At 41.1% G+C, this 20,634-nt stretch overlaps 1 protein-coding gene across 8 annotated transcripts in view; it reads left to right on the forward strand.

Annotated features, from left to right (window-relative positions):
* Positions 1 to 664: 664 nt before the first annotated feature.
* ACTR3B (actin related protein 3B) overlaps positions 665 to 20,634 on the forward strand; it is a 103,145-nt gene continuing 83,175 nt past the window's right edge. For 3 of the 8 annotated variants that reach the window (XR_002175396.3, XR_004528218.2, XM_019930282.2), the window contains exons 1-2: positions 666 to 827; positions 16,933 to 16,988. Coding sequence is in view for 4 of the 8 variants with exons in the window: in XM_019930282.2 (XP_019785841.1) it covers positions 784 to 827; positions 16,933 to 16,988 (100 nt within the window). In the remaining 4 variants the exon portion in view is untranslated. Of the gene's footprint in view, positions 828 to 16,932; positions 16,989 to 20,634 lie in introns of those variants that run through there. The other 5 variants (XM_019930279.2, XM_033863538.2, XM_019930285.3 and 2 more) reach the window with 4 other exon arrangements.

Here is a 20,634-nt window from a genome sequence, read left to right on the forward strand (position 1 = left end):
ACTTGAAAACATTTCCTATAATGATCTTGGGGTAGTGTTAACCCAATCTAAGGTCATTCATTCCTAAAGGCTGACCATGCGTTTGTTTTATAGGTTTTTCTTTTATAGAGGAAGGCATGCAGTGTTCTGGTAGGTATAAGAATTCTAACGGCAATTTTTTTCTTTATTCATTCAAAAAACATTTGGGTGCCTCCCATGAATGCACCAAATACTGTGCTAAGCATCCGGTGATCAATGGTAAGATATTCGGGAGCCCTATCCTAGCGGAGTTTATATTCCAATGGGAGGACAGACTACAAATAAAAATATAAATTTTCTCCAAATGTTGTGAATGAAAGCAATAGATTGTTGAGATAAGAGAGTAAGGTGCAGGGAGGGCACCTAGTGGGTGATCACAGACAACTAATCTAAGAAGGTGACATTTAGGCGGAGACTTAAAGGATGAGAAGGAGTCAGCCTTCGGAAACGGGGTCACGTTCACCGTAAGTCAGTTAAAAATAGCCCGCAGGCTCTCCAGCAGCAAGATTGGACGTATCGGCAACGAGACTCCGCCGCCAGCACTAAAGATGGCGGACAGGGGGCGGGGACGGGGAAACGGGGCGTGCCCGAGCCGTGATTGGTCAGTCAGGAGAGGCGTCACGTGGGCTGAGGAGAGCATCCGGGCTCCCGGCAGAGGCGCTGCGGAGGCTCCCGGGAGCGGGCGGCGCGGGGTTAGCGCGGCAAGCGGACAGCGGCGGGACCTCCCGGGCAGCCAGCGTGGACTGAGCGGCGCGCGTGCCGAGCATGGCGGGCTCCTTGCCTCCCTGCGTGGTGGACTGCGGCACCGGGTAAGAGCTGCGGGCGCCCACCCCGCTCCAGCGCGGCCCCGCTCTAGCCCCGGCGCCGAGCACCTGCCCGCGGCCCGCCCCCTCTCTCACCTGGAGGCGCTCCGCCCGGGGCCCGGGTCTCGGCCTACAGCTGGGCAGGTTCGGGGGGCTGGCCCGTCTCCGCGCCCCGCTCCTCTCCTCCACGCCCGCGAGGGCCACGCGCGGAGCTCGCTCCCCTTGATGCGAAGAGGACCGAGGGGAGGAGTCGGGCCGGCTCGCCTCGCCTCCTGCCTCCTCTCTCCGCGCTCGGCCGGGGCCTCCCGGGATGCCAGGTTTCAGGCAGGCGGCTGCAGACCCCGCTGCCGTCACTTGCCTTCTGCCTGCCTGACGGTGCTCCTACCTTTTCACGTTCTTAAAAGGGGCCCTCGTTTTGGGTTCGCAAACGCATGCCATTTCTCCTTGCTCGTGATTCTCACTTGTGGAGGTTTTTATATTCATCTACCAAGTTGACACCTTTTTTTGCAGCCTACTCTGCTCTCTTCCAGGAGTGAATGGTTCTCTCGGGCTAAGCTCTTGCTTTAGTTTGCATAGAGTTGCCTTTTCACTTAAAAAAAAAAACCAAAAAGACTCCATTTTGAAAAACAGAAAGTCTAAATCTGGGAAAGCCTGTTTGTGGTATAGTTTTTATTTCGCATTACTTTTGGGGTGAGATTGCTTCTTTTGATGTTGTTGGGATATGCAAAAGAGACCTTAGGAAATTTCCTGTACTTTCTTTCAGTGGCCCCCGCTTCGCTGGTTTTAGGAAGGTGCTCACCGAATCCGTCTAGCTGGTGGTCTAGAAATTCAAGCTTGCTTGCTTGCAGTGTAGGTGAAGTACCAAATAAAGTAGGCTGGAAGTAAATTTAGCCTCTTAAAGATCTTTCAAGATGGGGTTTTAATCATGTTTTCCACAAAATATTCCATGGTATGTTCACCTTAGCCTTGATTCTTTTCTGTAGAGAAATGCACGTGGTTTAGTTTCCTTGACAACCTTGTAGGGGTGTCTCTTTAATTTGCTTCAGTCGTCTCCTACGGATCGTTCTTTCCTTTTGCTGCTGAAGCCACCGGTGGTGGTTACAGGCTGGAAAAAAACTGCCTCTTTGCTTGTACTAATTTTCCTTTTTGAAATACACATTTGTACCAGAAGTTCCAGGGCTCTTTATTTTAGAAGTTGTTTTGCTATCCAAAACCCAAGCCCAAACCAGTATTGATATTAACCCCCCGCCCAGTTGTTGGCTTCCTTATTCAACCCCTCCTCCCAGGAACTGGTGTTCACCCCACACCCACCTGAGGTCTGTTTGTGTCAAGAGTGCAGGAAGCAGGTAAAAGAATTTTTCCTTCTCACATTTGCACGTGAGATTTTTTGTTTTTGTGGTTTTGGTCTTGTAAAACTATTGAAATGCAAAGCATTTCTTGGCAGAAGCAATAACATGTGCCCACAGGATTTGTCATACCTCTACTAATAGTAAGCTGGGGACCTTACTCATCATTCTTGCTGTGAATATCTAAAATGTGGTGCTCAGTTTTGACCTTTTGAGGTAGGTGGTATCTCACTTGGAGATGTAACTTCAGAATCTCTTTGTTTTATGGCCCAGTTATGTTATTGTCTTCAGGCCGTCGTAGGCTTTGGTGTCAGGACTTAGAAACAGTGGCCTGGAATCTTCCCAGTGGGTTTCACATGGACATGTTTTGTTGTGGAAACAACAGTGGTTAATGATAAATTTCCAGTGTCCAGTGTGTGGCCAGATGGAGCAGCGTGGAAGAGCGTAAATTTATTTAAGCTTGTTAGTAGCTCTTATATTTCCCATAGAGCTAAGTGGTTTTTGGATTGACTTTTACCTCAGAATACAATAAAAAGGGGTAAAATGCAGATTAAAAATAACTAGGACCAAGGAAAAGAATGGGCCTGGGGCGTCACCCTAAACTGTAGACCAGTGGTGCAGCCGACCGGCCTCACATTTGGCCTTAGTTTTCCTGTCTGACAAAATTATAAGAGGGTCATCATCAGTTATGTAATTCCTGTCATCGGGAAGGAAGAGAAATACCTGTTTCTCAGGTGAAAAAACTTTTCCTAGTACTAAATTCTAACAGAAAAATTCACACTGAATTATACATAGTGGACCTTAATGATTGAGTAGACAGTGTACGAAATAGTATTTTTTAATTGCAAATAAATTTCATCCTGGGAGCCTGGCCTCCTCTAATGAGCCCTGAGACCAGCTCAGTGAGCGCAGGCGAGCTGGGAGCCGCGATAATATGGACCACGGCTCTGTCTGTTCTGGAGATGAGGCTTCATTTACTTAAGTGAATTACTAGGCTGCTTAGTGTTCAGAGAATATCCCACAAAAACTACAGTGTTACTTCTCTTAACTGAACTTTTCGTATTTTTGAAGATTTTTATATTTTTAAACTTACTTTGAAAACTGTCAGATCTACTGAAAAGCTGCAATAAGAGTACCAAAAAGCCGGCTGTATATTCTCTATCCAGTTTACCAACTATTAACATTTGCTTTATTGTTCTCTATATACTATACACATTATTATTTTCTGAACTGTTTGTAAGTCGCAGACATCGTGCTGTTTTATACCAAGATACTTCAGTGTATCCTTTATGAAAACAAAGACCTTCTCTCATAGTCACAGACCAGTGATCAAAATCAGAAAATTTAACGTTTATGCAGTAGAGTTGTCTACTAAGTCTGGATCCCATGAATGGTCCCATTACGTCTCTGGACGCGCAGCTCTCTGCCCTCATCTGGCACCGTACACTGTGTTTGCCTGTCATCGTGTCTTTTTAGTCTCGTTTCGCTGGACCAGTTCCTTAGCCTTTTTCTGTCTTTCAGGACAGCGACATTTTTGACAGTCAGTTGTTATGGATCATGTTCCTCAATTTAGGCTTGTCTGGTGTTTCTTTCTGACAGATACAGGGTGTGTATTTTTGTCAGGAGTACCACAGAAGTGATGTCAAAGCTTCTCAGTGCATCACATCAGAAGGCTTTTCCCCTCCAGCTTTATTGAGATGTACTTGACACACAACATTGCATAAGTTTAAGGTTACAACGTGTTGATTTGGTACATTTATATGTTGCAAAATGATTATCACATTACGATACTAACACCTCCATCCCGTCACATAATTACCTTTTTTTTTTTTTGTGGGGAGAATATTTAAGATCCACTTGTCTTGGAAACTTTCAAGTATAAAACATTATTATGAACTATAATCACTGTGTTGCCCATTAGCTCCCCAGAACTTACTCATCCCATCAGAAGGCTGAAGACAGTTGATGACATTCATTTGGATTATTTGGATACGGTGGTGTCGACTAGATTTCTTCATTGTACGGTTACTGTTTTCCCCTTTGTAATTAATGTCATTTGTGGAGAGATATTATGAGATTATGCAAATGCCCTGTTCTTCCTTAAACTTTCAGCCATTAGTGTTAGTATCCATTGGTGGTGATTCTTCTTCTAATGGATGATTACAGTCATGGTTGCAATATTGTGGTTTTTTTTTTTAACTTCAGTATCTTGTACATTTATTAGTTAACATTTTACTATAAGGATGCACTTTTCTGTGGCTCCCATTTATTTATTTATCGTCTGTATGGGTTATTATCTTGTTCAAAGAGTTATTTATGTCATTCTTACTGTATTCAATGGATTATGATTTCTTATTGCCATTATTTGTTTTGATGCTTAAATTGTCCAGATGTGGCCAGCAGAAGCTCATTCAGGCTGTTTCTGGAGTTCTTTAGACATGTCCCCGTCATTTTTTGAGCATTTTGTTATTACCAAAAGACTGCAACGTAGCCAGTGCAGTGCATTTGTCTTTTTGCATTTTTTCTGGAGCATCTCTGAGATAGGTTTCTAGAAGTGGGATTTCTGGGTCAAAGGGTAAGTGCATGTGTAATTTTGCTAGACAGTGTCAAATCCCACTCAGTAGTGTGTGTCTTCACCAGCAACGTGTGAGAGTGCCTACGGCTTCTTACAGACTCACCAGCAGAGTAATTGCCAAATTAAAATTTTTTTTACCAATCTAGAAGGTAGGAAATGATATCTTATTATAGTTTTAATTTGAATTTCTTATATTATTATGTGGGAAGATGAGCATCTTTTCGTATGGTTAAGAGGCATTTGCGTTTCTGTTTTCTGTCTCTTCGTTTCTCTAGCTAGTTTTTCTGTGGGTTTTTAAGTCTTTTGCTTCTTTATTTTTAGAAGCTCTTTATGGATTGGGGTGTGGTGAGGGTCCCACAGACCACCCGCAGGTTCATTGATTTGCTAGGAACAAGCACAGGATGATAGTGAAAAGGTGAAAGCAAGAACAGCCAAGGAAAAAGGCACATGGGGCAGAGTCTGGAGGAAACCAGGAGCAAGCATCCGGAATCCTTTCTCAGTGCCCAGAGTTTTTATTGGGGGCTGGTCATGACACCTCCTGCCTAGCACAGACCAGAATTCCAGAGTCCCAGAAGGAAGGCAGGTGTTAGCATAAACTGTATTTGCGGAGCAACAGGCTCCAGAGTCCCAGAAGGAAGGCAGGTGTTAGCATAAACTGTATTCCAGAGTCCCAGAAGGAAGGCAGGTGTTAGCATAAACTGTATTAATTTTATAATCTGCTACTTTATAAAATGCTCTTATTGTTTGTATGAATTTTTCCCTTGATCTTTAGGGTTTTCCAGATACAGAATTTTGTCATTGGCAAATAGAGATTGCTTTCCCTCTTCCTTTCTGTTTTTAGGAGCTCTGATTGCCTTTTCTTTTCTTTATTTTGACATACTGCAGTGGCCATTGCCTCCAAATAATGTTAAATAGGAGTGGAGTTAGTGGGCATTATCCTTTTGTTCCTTACTTTAGTGGAATAGTTTCTGGTGTTTCTAAAATAAGTAAGATGCTGGCTTTTGGGCTGCTGTGTGTATGTACATACTTACACACGTATACAAATATATGTTAAGAAAGTTATACAAATATGTTAAGAAAGTATCTGTCAACTGCTATATTTTGGAATGTTATAACATGAATGAGTGTTGCATGTTGTATGATTTCTTTATAATAAATGGAACATGTGGTTTTCTTCCTTAGCTAGTTAATATGGTGGATTTCCTAATATTGAACCACCCTTGCATTCTGTAATAATCCCCACTTGATCATGCTGCATCATTTTTTGATGTGTAGGTAGATTCTGTTAATATTTTATTTAGATTTTCATGTCAGTATTAGTATGAATTATAGTTTAGTTTTCTGGTGCATTCTTTGTCAGATTTCGGGATCAGTGTTACACTCTCTTCATAAAACAAATTAAGAAGTTTTCTTTCTTTTCCTGTGCTCTGGAATAGTTTAAGTAATTTTGGGATTATCCGAGTTTTAAAGTCCTGGTAGAATTCCCCAGTGAAACTGTCTGAGCTTAGTGCTTTCTTGAGAGGAGAGTCCTGCTGCCCTTTACATTTCTTCTAAGGCTGGTTAGACTTCCTACCTCGAGTGGAATCAATTTTGGTATGTTGTATTTGTCTAAAGAAAAATTCTATTTCATCTAGATTTTTCAAATTTATGTATGTACTAGTCTCATGATTTTAAAAAATCTTTGTTTTTATGGCTATTTTTCCCTTTGTTGCTCAAATTTATTTTGTTTTCATCCTTTTTTCTTTTTCTTTCTTTTTTTTTTTTTTTGCGGTACGTGGGCCTCTCACTGTTGTGGCCTCTCCCGTTACGGAGCAACAGGCTCCAGACGCGCAGGCTCAGCGGCCATGGCTCACAGGCACAGCCGCTCCGCGGCATGTGGGATCTTCCCGGACCAGGGCACGAACCCGTGTAGCCTGCATCGGCAGGCGGACTCTCAACCACTGCGCCACCAGGGAAGCCCTATTTTTCTGTTTTTTTATTTATTTCTACTTTTATTTATTTCTTCTGCCTTCCTGTTTTTTTTTTTTGTTTTTGAGTTGGATATTAAATTCATTTTAATTTTCCCTTTATATTGAAAAAGTATTTAATTTTGGCTGTTATGTCTTTAACTACATGTATTCCTTACGTACAGGGATTTGGGTATAGTTTCTCATTATCGTTTTCAAGACATTTCTGTATTTTTCTTTTGAATTTCCCTCTTAACTCAATATTTCTATACTAGTATGTTTTAAAAATTTCAGGTAAAAGGGCCTTTTTGTTTTTAATTCTAGTTTTATTACATTATGGTCAGAGTGCTGTTTATATTCTATTCTTTAGACTTCACTGTGTCTAAGATATGGTCAATTTTGTGAATGTTCTGTATGTACTTGGAAAGAGGAATATTCCCTATTGGTATGATAGGAGTTCAGTGTATATCTGTATGAGCTATCTTATTAATGATGTTATTTAGGTCTTCCAGTTTTTTTGTCCACTTACTCTTTAACTGAGAATAGTGTGTGAAGTGCTCCTATCACTAGTGTGTTTCTTGTTTATTTCTTCTTGCTTTGTGAAAGTTACTGCTGCCTTATTGAGTGCCTGCAGTGTGTAGATTTGACTTACTGATTTTGAACTTCACCAGGGGTGATATAGGTGGGTTGTTTGTTGGGAAATCTCCTGGTCTTATGGTCTTTGGCTCTTTCCTTTTGAGCTGGTCATTTTCCCCAGAGGATATACTTCTGATCATCTGCTTGGAGGGTGGGGTCTGGGTGCTTGTGTTATGTGTGAGAGCTGAGTTGGGGGCAGAGGAGGGCGTGGGAGAGGGCCTCTGAGCCGTCAGCTTTTTTTGTATTCAGTCAGGTAACCCCTTTCTTTTCAGAATGGTTCCCGGACTCGCCCAGGCCAGGTGACTTGGGAGTCCAAAGGCCCTTGGCTTTACACTCTCTAGAGTCTGCTTGTGGGAATGCGGGGGTCAGGGAAGGGTGGTCACCCTGAGGTGTGGGGCGGGAAGGAGCAGTATCACCTCAGCTTCGTGTTTTGGGCCCTTCAGTCCTGGTTCCACAGGTGCCTGTGCAGCCACCCATTCCGGGGCTTTTCAGGGTCCGGGGTGTGTTGGGCTGGTTCTCAGCTTTGCCCACTGCTGGATTTTATATACCTCTAAAGCCACTTACTACTGGTCCTCTGCGATCCAGGGCCAGAATTTTGCTGTTACCTCCTCTTCTTTTCTCCCTATTGTTGTGGTTTATATATCTTAAAAAAATCATTTTGCTTTGGTTTTAGTGGGGCTTCGGGACAGAGTGAAATTAGATCATGTTTAGTCCATTGTTTTACCTTGGAAGTCAGAGTTCACTTGATAATGCGCCAAACCCACAAAGAGGCCACACATCATGATCTTATATTTACTAGCCATAGGGCAAAGAATGCTGCTGTAGAAGAAGAAATGGACAGGTATATAGGGTAATGTAAAATTTACAGATCAAATAGAGAAAAAGAAAAGAAAGGATATTGGATTTAGATAAAATAATTAATAAATTTGAACTTACATGTTTAACTGTGTCCTATAAACAAAGACTACCCTTTTCTGTATGACAGACAACCCAAGAAACGTTTGAAGAACTTGATCATATGTTAATATACAGTGTACAGTGTGGGGAGCATATATTATTTAGAACTCTATCATTAGGATCTGGGAGCAATTTTAGTTTTATCAAAATCATATTCTGGGGCTTCCCTGGTGGCGCAGTGGCTGAGAGTTCGCCTGCCGATGCAGGGGACACGGGTTCGTGCCCCGGTCCGGGAAGATCCCACATGCCGCGTGGCGGCTAGGCCCGTGAGCCATGGCTGCTGTGAGCCTGTGCGTCCAGAGCCTGTGCTCTGCAACGGGAGAGGCCACAACAGTGAGAGGCCCGCATACTGCAAAAAAAAAAAAAAAAAAAAAAAAATCATATTCTGAGTCAGTGTAGTCACTTTTTTAAAAACTGAAAACATCTTAGGAGGGGGTAGAGCTATTCTGGTTGAAGTTGGGCATTTGAGACTGGACCTCATAAGAGGTCTCAATCAAAAAAACCTCCCTGCAGGATACAGTTTCAAAAACATTGTTTTAAAATGTGACATTTCCACTTTCAAACATAAATTAATCGAGCTTACATTGTCACCTTCTGCTCTAGACACATGGTTGTAGGCGGGATATATATAAGTATGTTGAGTTGACGGTAGTCAGATTAATCCTCCTCACTGCAGGCAGTTACTGCTGTGGGCAGAGGGGCCTTTAACAAGAGGAGCGAAAGAAGTTTTGCACAAGGACCTTTTAAAATGTTTGGGGCAAATAAGGATATACTTTATTTACAGAAAGACATTGGAGGATACATGAGAATAGGATGGAAGGCGAAATGGGGTAGATGGGTGTAGGAGTGAGAGTGAGACTTTTTATAGGTACCTTTTTAGAGTGTTTGGAAGTTTGAACTATGAGAACATATTTGGTTAACAGGCAGAGTTGTAACTCTTGGTCTTGCTTTATGCAGCTATTGATCTGTTTCCGTATCTTCTGTCTGTCCTGATTTCCGTATGAGAAAAGGTCTCAGGTCAGGGGATGTGTGGAAGGTGGCACTGAGTTTGAGAATATGGCTGGCAGTCTGTAAGCTTAGTTTATGTATTTTTGAGAATGATGCTTGCCCCCACCATGCTGGCTATCCTTTGGGAAGATGGTGTTCAAATAAACAAACCAAAAATCAAAGCCTTTTAATATAAAAGTTGTTGATCTTAATTCCTTATGTACACATGTTTGGGAAAATCTGATTGATGTGTCTCTTCATGTATCAGGTATATCAGATGTACACAGAACTGGAAGAGAAACGATACAGAATTTTAGTATAGGGAAAGACTTTCAAGGTAGAAACTGCAAAGGAAATTATTCAGGAAAATAACTGGCAGATTTGATCACCTAAATTGTTGAAACAATTTTATATATATATGTATATGTATATATATATATATATATTTTTTGCGGTACGTGGGCCTCTCACTGTTGTGGCCTCTCCCATTGCGGAGCACAGGCTCCAGATGCGCAGGCTCAGTGGCCATGGCTCACGGGCCTAGCCGCCCCGTGGCATGTGGGATCTTCCCGGACCAGGGCATGAACCCGTGTCCCCTGCATTGGCAGGCGGACTCTCAACCACTACGCCACCAGGGAAGCCCCTAAACAATTATATTTCAGAAAATGTATAACTGAAGGTAAACAACAAACTCAGAAAAATTAGTAATATATGTGAGCAAGCATTAATATCCTCAGTATGTAAGAGTTTACACAAATTGATAAGATCCAAAAGTCTAGTAGAAAAATTATCAAGGACAATTCATGGAAGAAATACAGATCATGACTACACATCAGATAACATTCAGTAGTAAAATAAAATTATTGACTGTGAGATCCTTTTACTTTTTGAATTAGGGGGTATTTTCCAGAAATGGTAATGTTTAACATTGAAGTAGGGATTGTTATTACTCACCTTGTACCAATGAAGCAACTAAAATAGGAGGGATTAAAGTCACAGAGCTAGTGCTGTGCTTTGAACCCAGCACTGTGGGCCCCATTAACTCCCTCACAATATGAAAATACACTGTTTTGCAACTATTTTTACTATGAACTTCCCTCTGGGAACTGCTTTTGCTGCATCCCATAGATTGTGTAAGATTGTGTTTTTACTGGCATTTGTCTCAAGGTATCTTTTAATTTCCTCTTTGGTTTCATTGTTGACCCATTGGTTTTTTAGCACAACTGTTTTCAAATTATATCTATATATGGCCAGTAACATAAGTCTGCTTCATTTTTGTTGGTTGTGTTGCATTTTATTGAATGATTGCAATATAGTTTATCCTCTGTTTATGGCATTTGAGTGTTTCCAGTTTTTTCGTTGTTTTGCTGTTATAATGCTGTAGAGAACATTTTTCGTGCATATCTTTTCATACATGTAAAAGTGCTTCTGTGGGGTAAATACCTAGAAATGTGCTATTTGGACAGTAGGGTGTATGCATTTAAAACTATTTGGATAATACGGTATATGCATTTATAATGTTGATAGGTAATGTGAAACTTCTCTTTGTAATGACACTTCAGCCTTTTAATAACACCCATGTATAATTTATTACCACCTTCCATATTTGCCCAGATTTTGAATGCTTTTGCATTAAATTTATAGGTGAATTTACTGATATGTGATGTTTCTTTTAAAACTCTTGACTCCTCCTGTATGAATAAGGTGTGTCTCTGTTTGTCTCCTTGTATGTGGAGAGTTCTTCACATCATATGGTTTATTCTCAAGGGTAATATTTTTCTGTGTTGTTGCCATTGTGAATGGGATCTTTTCATCCAGTGTATAGTCTCACTTGTTACTGGTAGGAAAGTTGCTGATTTTTGCCTCTTCATTGAGTAACTGGCCATCTTGCTGAATTCCCTATTGCTTTTAGTTTTTCACTTAATTTCCTTTGATATTCCAGGTCTGTAATTATGATTTACAAATAAATTTTGCTTCCTCTTTCCCAGTACTATTCCTTTTATTTAGTTCTTTGTGATTTGTATTATCTGGTTCTTCCAAAACAATGTTAAGTGAGAGTTATGGTGGTGGGTCTCCTTGGCTTCATTCTGTCTTCAATAGGAATGCTTCTAGTTTTTCACTGTCTTTTGGTTTGAGAGATTCCCGCCCCCCCATGATCTCTTCCTAAGGATTAACTATTTCTGTTTTGAGCCTTTTTTTTTTCCCCACTACTAGATTGTTTTCATCACACCCTAATTACATAAATAGTTTGCATTGAAAAGCATTTCCTACATTTTTTTTCCATAGACTACTTAAACACATAGTATTCTAAATAAGACAGACTCGGTACATCTGAGTCCTTTCTTCTGAACCTCTAGCCGGTATTAAACTTCAACATTACAGGTACATTTTATCTGATAATGTGGTAGGTGTAGATGGTTTTGTTAGAACGTGAGCGTGAGGATGGGGAGCTTGCGTTACCTAAAAATTCACAGGTGATCTCATGTGGTACAGTTTAGTCAGTGATTCCTGGGCTGGTTGATCGTCAGAACCATGGCAGGGGAGGGGCAGGGGATGTTTAAAATATGGACGCCCAGGCTCCTTCTCTGTGATTCTGGGACAGGCCCTGGGAATGTGTATTTTCAGAAGCTTCCCAGGTGATCTGATCAGTCAGGCTTGGTACATTCTTTCTAGATGACTACCCAGATGATCTTAAACTCACCTGCCAAATAATGTGGGCCATGCTACCATGAAAAACTCAAATCTGAAATCATGTTTCTAACAGGTGACCATTTTAAAAAAAGTATAATTCACATCATTTATTGTACGGCTTTCATTTATTTTTACATTACATTTTTCTTTTTTTAAAATTGAAGTATAGTTGATTTACAATGTTGTGTTAGTTTCTGGTGTATGGCAAAGTGATTCAGTTATACATGTATACTTTTTCATTATAGATTATTACAAGATATTGAATATAGTTCTCTGTGCTATACAGTAGGACCTTGTTGTTTATCTGTTCTATATATAATAGTAGTAGTAGGAGGAGGAACACTTGTTAGTTAAATTTACAGTGTTCTGTTTAATAGGGTCTTCTTGAAGTTGTATATGAAGCTGTATTGAAGATTTTGTTAATATTTGAATGTCTCTTAAAAAATATTGTTACATGTTCCTTACGTTGTGATTATTCAAAGTGAGAAAACCTAAGTGTATTTGATGCTATATAAAAAAGAGCACAGGAAGATTCAGAGACATTAAATTAGCATAAAGTGATCTGAGTAATTTCTGCTTTCGCCAGTGGTTTTAATTGTTTCAGTTTTGCTAGCAAAGGAAGGGAAGACCTCATAGTTAGTTGTTAGTACCTACAAATATTAATATAGTTTAATGTTAGTTTGCCTCAGTCATGAAGATCATTGTTTGCCGAATGTTACTGCTGCAAGGTACTCATGTGATTCTGTGACAGAAAGCCTCCCTCCTGTGAAGGCTGTGCTGTCTCAGAACATGGTGACTTCAGAATCTGAACACTCTAGCAACTGATGCCAAGTGGCATGTGGTAGTGGCATCATCAGTATGTAGTTGAATTTTAGAGCTGTGGGCCTGAAAAGGGCCCCATGCACTTCTGCAGCCTGACCTTTTGCTGCTGTGGGCCATTGTTTATGATTTCAGGGCGCAGAACTTGGGATGGAGTTGAGCCATGGTTGTTGAAGGACACGTGGTACTTTCACTGCCGGTGCAGTTTATCTCCATCACTTCACAGATTAGTTTGTGGTGTTTAGAGTGGGCATGGCAGAAAGACTGAGTAATATGATTTGGGACACAGAACGTCCTGTTTTTTAAAAAAAATTTCAGGGACTTCCCTGGTGGCGCAGTGGTTAAGAATCTGCCTGCCAGCGCACGGGGTGTGGGTTCGATCCCTGGTCCGGGAAGATCCCACATGCTGCGGAGCAACTAAACCCGTGCGCCACAACTACTGAGCCTGCACTCTAGAGCCTGCGAGCCACAACTACTGAGCCCATGTGCCACAACTACTGAAGCCCATGCGCCTAGAGCCCATGCTCCGCGACAAGAGAAGCCACCACAATGAGAAGTCTGCGTACTGCAGCGAAGAGTAGCCCCTGCTTGCTGCAACTAGAGAAAGCCTGCGTGAAGCAACGAAGACCCAACTCAGCCAAAAGTAAATAAATAAATAAATAAATAAAAATTTTTTTCCAAAAATTTAAATTAGGAAATATTTCAAAGATACAGAAAAATAATAGTAAAAAAATAACAGAAACATATAGCTAGCACTGTTGTAGTGCTCATTCTATTTATCTTTTTAATATATTAACTCACTAATCCTAGAGGGTAGGTTGTATTATGATCCTCCTTTTAACAGATGGAGAAACTGAGATACAGATAGTTACACATTTGGCAAATAACAGAGCTGGGATTTGAACTTTGGCAGTCTGGTGCCAAAGTGCATGGTCACAACCAATACAATACACTCTGTTGCCTTTCAGAAATACTAAAAGTAATATAAAGGACATGAATGATACTTAGCGCCTAATTTTAATAAATGTTAGCATTTTTCTATACAGTTGACCCTTGAACAACAGTGGGGCTAGGGGCACCGACCCCCCCGCCCCACAGTTGAAAATTCGTGTATAACGTTTGACTCTCTCAAAACAACGACTAATAGCCTACTGTTGACCTTACTGACAACATAAACAGTCGATTAACACATATTTTGTTGTATGTATTATATGCTATATTCTTAAAGTAAGTTAGAGAAAAGAAAATCATAAGAGAAAATACATTTATAGCACTGTACTGTATTTATTGGTACCATAAGTTTACATCATCTGTTTACAAGATGAATCATCTGTCAGTACCTATATCAGTATTATACAAAACACTGTAGATGTTATATGTGTTACTAACACTAGACATCAAAAATGAAAAGAAAATGTGAAAAAGGAATTCATATTTACTTACAATGCATTTCAAGCATTAATAACGAAGAGGCAGCAGTATGATGGAAACCTAGTGTAATTGATACATCTGCTTCTCGGTAGCCCAGCCTATATACACTGATGGATGAATTGTTATAGAATTTTTATGGTAAACAGTATTACAGTCATATTCATAATACAGTTTTGGAAACATTGTTGCATTTTAAACACCACCACTTACCTGTGATGATAGACTGATCTGCAGGTTCTGCAAGTACTGGAGAGAGAGAGAGAGAGAGAGAGGGAGGCATACTGTAATGTAACTCTTTGAAAGCAAAGTAAGAAAATGAACACATTATTAATTTTATTTTATTTTTTTATTTTATTTTTTATTGAAGTGTATAGTTGATTCATTTATTAATTTTATATTATATATCACTTAACCTTGCGCCTGTGTAAGGATAGGCTATCCAGTTCAGTGTAAGTCTTGCACACGATATATTTTTGTATATTTGTTGGAAAAAAATCCACACATAAGTGGGCCTGTGCAGTTCAAACGTGTGTTGTTCAGAGGGTCAGTGGTATTAATATTTGTTTCAGGTATTTTTTTTTTTTTTTAAATAACCCTATTAGACAAAACCAAGTGTGAGAGGTTGTATTAGACAATTGTCTTTGGTCTTTTCTTGTCCCATCAAATTGTTTTTCTGACTGTCAGCATCCCCCCCTTTCAAACACTGGTTCCTTCCCCCGCAGTTTGCCAGTGATTGCCTTTTCTTATACCTGGTAAGAACTCTTTCAGCAGATACTTATGGAGTGTCTGCCACAGTCAGGACTGTGCCAGGGTGGAGATAAAATCAAGAAGAAGGACCCTGGGGCTTCCCTGGTGGCGCAGTGGTTGAGAGTCCACCTGCCAATGCAGGGGACACGGGTTTGTGCCCCGGTCTGGGAAGATCCCACATGCCGCGGAGAGGCTGGGCCCGTGAGCCATGGCCGCTGAGCCTGCGCGTCTGGAACCTGTGCTCCGCAATGGGAGAGGCCACAACAGTGAGAGGCCCGCGTACCGCAAAAAAAAAAAAAAAAAAAAAAAAAAGAAGGACCCTGTTCTGGTCATCCTGCAATTTATAATCTAACAGTGTGGGAGGGTGGGCTTCTTTAAGTACGAGGTGGGTGGTGTGGCTGGTGAGCGAAGTGGCCCCTGTTAAAAGCACAGACTTAGGTGCAGTGCAGTGATTCTAGTGATTTCTGGCCTGCTTGTTAGCTTCTCTGGACTTCTTTAGCCTTGGGTCAGTCATTCACTTCGTTTATATTTGTTATTTGGAATTTACTTCCAGAAAAATGGTTCAGTTGAAGATGATCCAGAATTCTTAAAGTTCGGTATATATTGCCTCCCCTGGACTCTGGGTTGGCTTCGACTCTGCTTTTGGGTCTGGCGAGCCCTGGAGTCGAGGACTTGTGGGTCTACTTGGTTTGTGTACTTCGGTAGAACTTGGGAGTGCCCTCAGATGTGTCTTGCCTTTTATAAACTCCTTGTTGGGCCTGACGGGTCTCAGGGCCTGGCCTTGCCCAAACTCTTGTGGCACCAAGACCTTAGTTCCTTGGAGACTGAGCAGTAAGGCATGATTTAAGTGGACCCGACTTGCTTTTTTTGTCTCCCTAAATCTTATTTATTTAATGTGTGTTCAAAAATAGTAAAATTAGCATACGATTAAAATACATTTAAAAATCATAAAATTAATTTATTAGAACTTGGAATGTATTAATTACATCAAAAAATTTAGTATCAAGCGTCTTGAAATAACTTGTAAAATAGCATGAATTAATGAAGTTGCTTTCAGCACTGCTGGGAAGCGTTTGTATTCCTCGGGAGCATTACTGCAGAATGATGGCTCCTTGTCTCGACCTGACCGCTTGGTACAGAGGGCCTGCTGAGGAGGGGGGCACTCAGGAGTCTTTCCAGGCTCACATTTCCAGCAGATGGTTCCGGGGGGTGGTCCCCACCCCACTTTTTTTTTTTTTTTTAAATTTAGGAGATAAGCAAATGCTTTTGGAACAGATGGTAGTATTTTGGCATTCATTTTAGTTAAGACTTTTGGAATCCATCATAAAGAGTATCTTGACAGAAGATGGGCTCATTCTGAAATGAGATGATAGAGAGCTGCTTCTGTCGGATACTCTCAGTACCTGGCAGTAGCTCTTCTAGACATGTGCCATGACACTTTAAGAAAATTATGGAATTCCCTAGCCCCCCCAAAAGTTCGTGAAGTTTGGGAAGTAAGTACATTTTTTTGAGCGGCAGCTCTGGAATTGGAGCCTGCATATTTAGAGTTGGGTTCTTTTTCTGTTCACTAGCTGTTTGGCTCTGGGCAGCTTAATGAACTTCTCAGTGCCTCAGTTTTCTCATCTGCAAAACAGGGATAATATTTACTTCCTTTGTAGGATTTTTGTAAAGATTAAAAGAATATAAAAGCACCTTAAAATTATTAGGGATACACAAATGTAATTCATGTGTTAATATATGAATTTTTCCAGTAGAAACAGGCATAATATTTTATGTTTTTGTAACTGCTTGCTTATCTGATATTAGCGTTTGATTCTTAGTCATCACGAGGTTTTTTTTTTTTTTTTCTTTAATTTCACGGGTGTATTTTCAGTCTTGATATTTTAGGACTTGGAGAGCTTATAATAAAAGACATTAATGGGATATAGAGGAGAGTATTATTATCTAAACATGTGTTGATGACTTTGTGCTTTTAGGTATACCAAGCTTGGCTACGCAGGCAACACTGAGCCACAGTTCATTATTCCTTCATGTAAGTAAAGCTCCACCCTCGGTTTATAAAGGATTGTGTTTCTTATAATTGTTCTAAACATTCTAATTCTGTTTTTCACGGTATATGAATTTACTTGCCGTCTTCTTTTAGATGATTGTTCTGGTTACTGGGGAGTTACTTATGTTGCCATCTGGCTGCTGAGCATTGCTATCGGCCGTAGCTGTCACCTAAACCCTCCCAACTTTCTAGTCCTTTGATTCTCTTCTGATACAGTCCTTTGTCACAGTCATTGGAGTTTCAGCTTGGGTGGTTGGCAGAGGCCTTCATTCAGTCATACATGTCTCAGCTACTTAAAAGACGTATATGTGGTTCCTTAAGGTTAATTTGTAATTTTAAGTAAGTACAGTTTTATTAACTTAGCACTTTGGTGGACTATCTATTGTATTACACTATTCACTTTATTGAAAGATATTTTATTTTTTTTGAAAGGAGAGGTCTGTTTTATTATGTTCTGAAGTGTTCTGTTTTTGTTTAAATGTTAGTCAGTAGAGCATAATAAGGGAAGAAATGTCCACATTTTGGCCAGAGTGCATCCTGCCCACTCTTTATTCACAGGAGACCCCAAGGTCAGGTTGGTTGTCCACAGGGTAGAATTCTTCTCTGAAACTGTTTAACTTCTGGGTTATTTTTTGGAGACCGTTTACCAAAGAGGCAGGTATGTCAGTCAAGAGTGGAGTGAAGTTCTGTCTCCTAAATGTAGCCCTTGTAAGATAAGTCACGATCTTAGAAACTGTAAGCTGTCGTGGGCGCAGGGACTTCTGAGCAACAGGCTGCTTGACCCCGGTAGAGCGTGAGCAGCCTCGCAGAGCGACGGGGAAGGAGCTGAGTTCTTAGTATTTGTTCAAGGGAGACCAAAGCCTTTCTGGTGGATATGGGTATTCAGATTGCTAGAAAGTGCGCCCTCATTCCTTGAGAACATTTAACTCACCTCATTCCAGGTCCTTGCTTGCTGGATAACTGATCATGAGCTTGATTTTCTAGGTCTAAATACTTGGTTACTATGATGGGGTGTCCTTGACAATAGGCACGCTTGGTCTGCTGGTCCTCATTTTAAATTCATGATTTGTTGTATTAGTCTGGTAGGGCTGCCATAACAAAATACCGTAGACTGGATGTCTTAACCAACAGACATTAATTTTATCACAGAATAGAAGCTTGAAGTCCAAGATCAAGGTGCCGTCAGGGTTGGTTTCTGGTGAGGCCTCTCTCCTTGGCTTGTGGATGGTGCCTTCTCACTGTGTCCTCACATGGCCTTTTCTTGTGTGTGTGCATGGCTGAGAGAGAGACCTCTGGTATCTCTTCTCTTCTTATAAGGACCCCAGTCCTGTGGAACTGAGGCTCTACCCTTATGACCTCATTTAACCTGAGAGGTCCCATCTCCAAATACAGTCACATTGCGGGTTAGGGCTTCAACATAGGAATTTTGAGGGGACACAGTTCAGTCCATAACAATTGGCATTCTGTAGGGTAGATCAGTCTTCTGTGAATTTTATATTGTGAATGCCAGAGAACTGGATCATTCCATGCTGAATTGGTAAATTGGAATTGGACTTTCTGATTTTTCAAAGCAGATTAGTTTTAACCTTGTGAAGTGCAGCAGCTCTAAGAGGATTGCCTTGCACCTCTTGCTTTAATACAGTTGTTGGCAGCATTCAGTTGGCTGCACCACTTCACCTGTCATCATTAACAGAGAGGGGATTGAAGTCAGCTATTAGCAGGATTCCATTCACTGTCAGCAGGCGCGGCAGCTCTCACATTGGTGCTGAGAACAGCAGTGGTGGAAGCTAGAAAGAAAAAGGTCAAGGAGGCAGGAGTAAAGGAAGAGTTATACCCTTGGCTGAATTTATTGCAAGAGTTAGAGAAGCCGTGGGGGACAGAAGGGAGTGCGTTGGGACAGGTGGGCAGAGGGCCTCGGGTACCTTGGGCAGCAGGCCTGCTGCACTCTCAGTCCTGGCAACCGAACCCTGTTGGTCGTTACAGAGGCTCTGTTCACAAGGTGAAGTTCAAGATGCAAAGTGGCTTCCAAAGAGAGAAGGGAGCTTGTCTGTACGTGTGTGGCTGTGTGGAGAGTGCCAGGACAGGGCCTTTCTGGTTCTGGTGGGCACAGAAGGGAGGCACCCCCCATGCAGAGGGTGGTGGGAGAGCGGGCTGGGAACGTGGAGAAGTGCCAGCACTTGTTTGTTAAGGAATTGTCATTTTATTTTGCAAATGGGGAACCTTCGCATTGTTTCCCAGGCTCCCTCAGGGGCCTTGTCCCAGACTAGAGAGTTGCCGGACCCTGTCCTGGTCCACCAGGGCAGCCTTGCCTGTATCTTATTTATTTGAGCTTCTGTGCAGAATTTGCTTGATTGTTTGAAGAAAGGTTTTCTCTACCTATTTTTTTTTTTCCTTTAAGTTGTTGGAGAAAGTTGAGAGTCATTGAAAAGTTCCAGGCAGAGGAGTGTATGTGTGGTGATCACATCCATAGAAAGAGGATGTGGGAGGGGTCAGGAGAAAGTAAGTACATTTTAGACAGTTGATGTTTGAAGAGTTCAGGTGTAAACGTCCTGTAGGCAACTGGGTAAAAGGTTTGATGCTCTGGGGAAAGGTCTAGACTGGAGACAGGGATTGAGCCCAGAGATGCTTTTGTTTCTGAATGTCTTTTAAATCTTTATTTTGGAAAACAAAAGAAAGAAAGGTAATAGAACAAAGACCCATTTACCTACCACCCAGAATGAACGAATGTTAACACAATTGGATCTTGTAAGTGCGTAATACAGGCATACATCCCTGTGAGTGCCAGCCCCCTTTCCTCTCCTCCAGTCCTTCCCCGCTCTCCCTCCTTTGCTGGACATTAGCTGTATTCAGTCCACGCTTCATCCTTATGTTACAGATGCAGGATACACGACAGTATGTAGTATTTTGTGAATTTAAACATTTCAAAAATGATAATTATACTGTAAATAACTTTCTGCATTGTTTTTTTTTAAATCCTCAATATTTTGTTTTTAAGATGTGTCAGTGTTGCTATATACAGATCTAGATCAAAAATCTAATACGTGAATCTACATTTGGGCATTTTCCAGTTTTTTCTCTGTTGTACAAAATGATACAGTAAGTATCTTCTTAGCCACATGTGCTAGTTTCCCAAGAGAAAATATGAGAAATGGGGTTGTTTCATCACTCAGGTATGCACCTCTTCAGCCTTGTCAGGTATTGCCAAACGGCTTTTCCAAGCGCCTGGACTGATTTAAATGCCCATCAGTAGTGGATGGGAGTTTCTGATTCTGCACATCCTTGACGACAGTTGATCTTATTTGACTTAAATTTTTGCCAGTCTAATGAATGTAAAATGATGTCTTATTTTATAAGTCTGCGTTTCTCTGATTACTAGGAAGGTTGAGCACCTTTCATTGTCTGTGTATTTGCCCATTTTTCTGTTGCATTTTTTTGTCTTTTTTATGGAGTTACAGAAACTCTGTGCATACTTTGAATACTAGTGTCTTGCAAATATCCTCTTCTATTTTATTTATTTATTTATAATTAATTAATTTATTTTTGGCTGTGTTGGGTCTTCGTTGCTGCGCGTGGGCTTTCTCTAGTTGTGGTGAGCGGGGGCTACTCTTCGTTGCGGTGCGCGGGCTTC

This window comes from Tursiops truncatus, chromosome 9, assembly GCF_011762595.2.
Source record: "Tursiops truncatus isolate mTurTru1 chromosome 9, mTurTru1.mat.Y, whole genome shotgun sequence".
Classification (NCBI taxonomy): Eukaryota; Metazoa; Chordata; class Mammalia; order Artiodactyla; family Delphinidae; genus Tursiops; species Tursiops truncatus.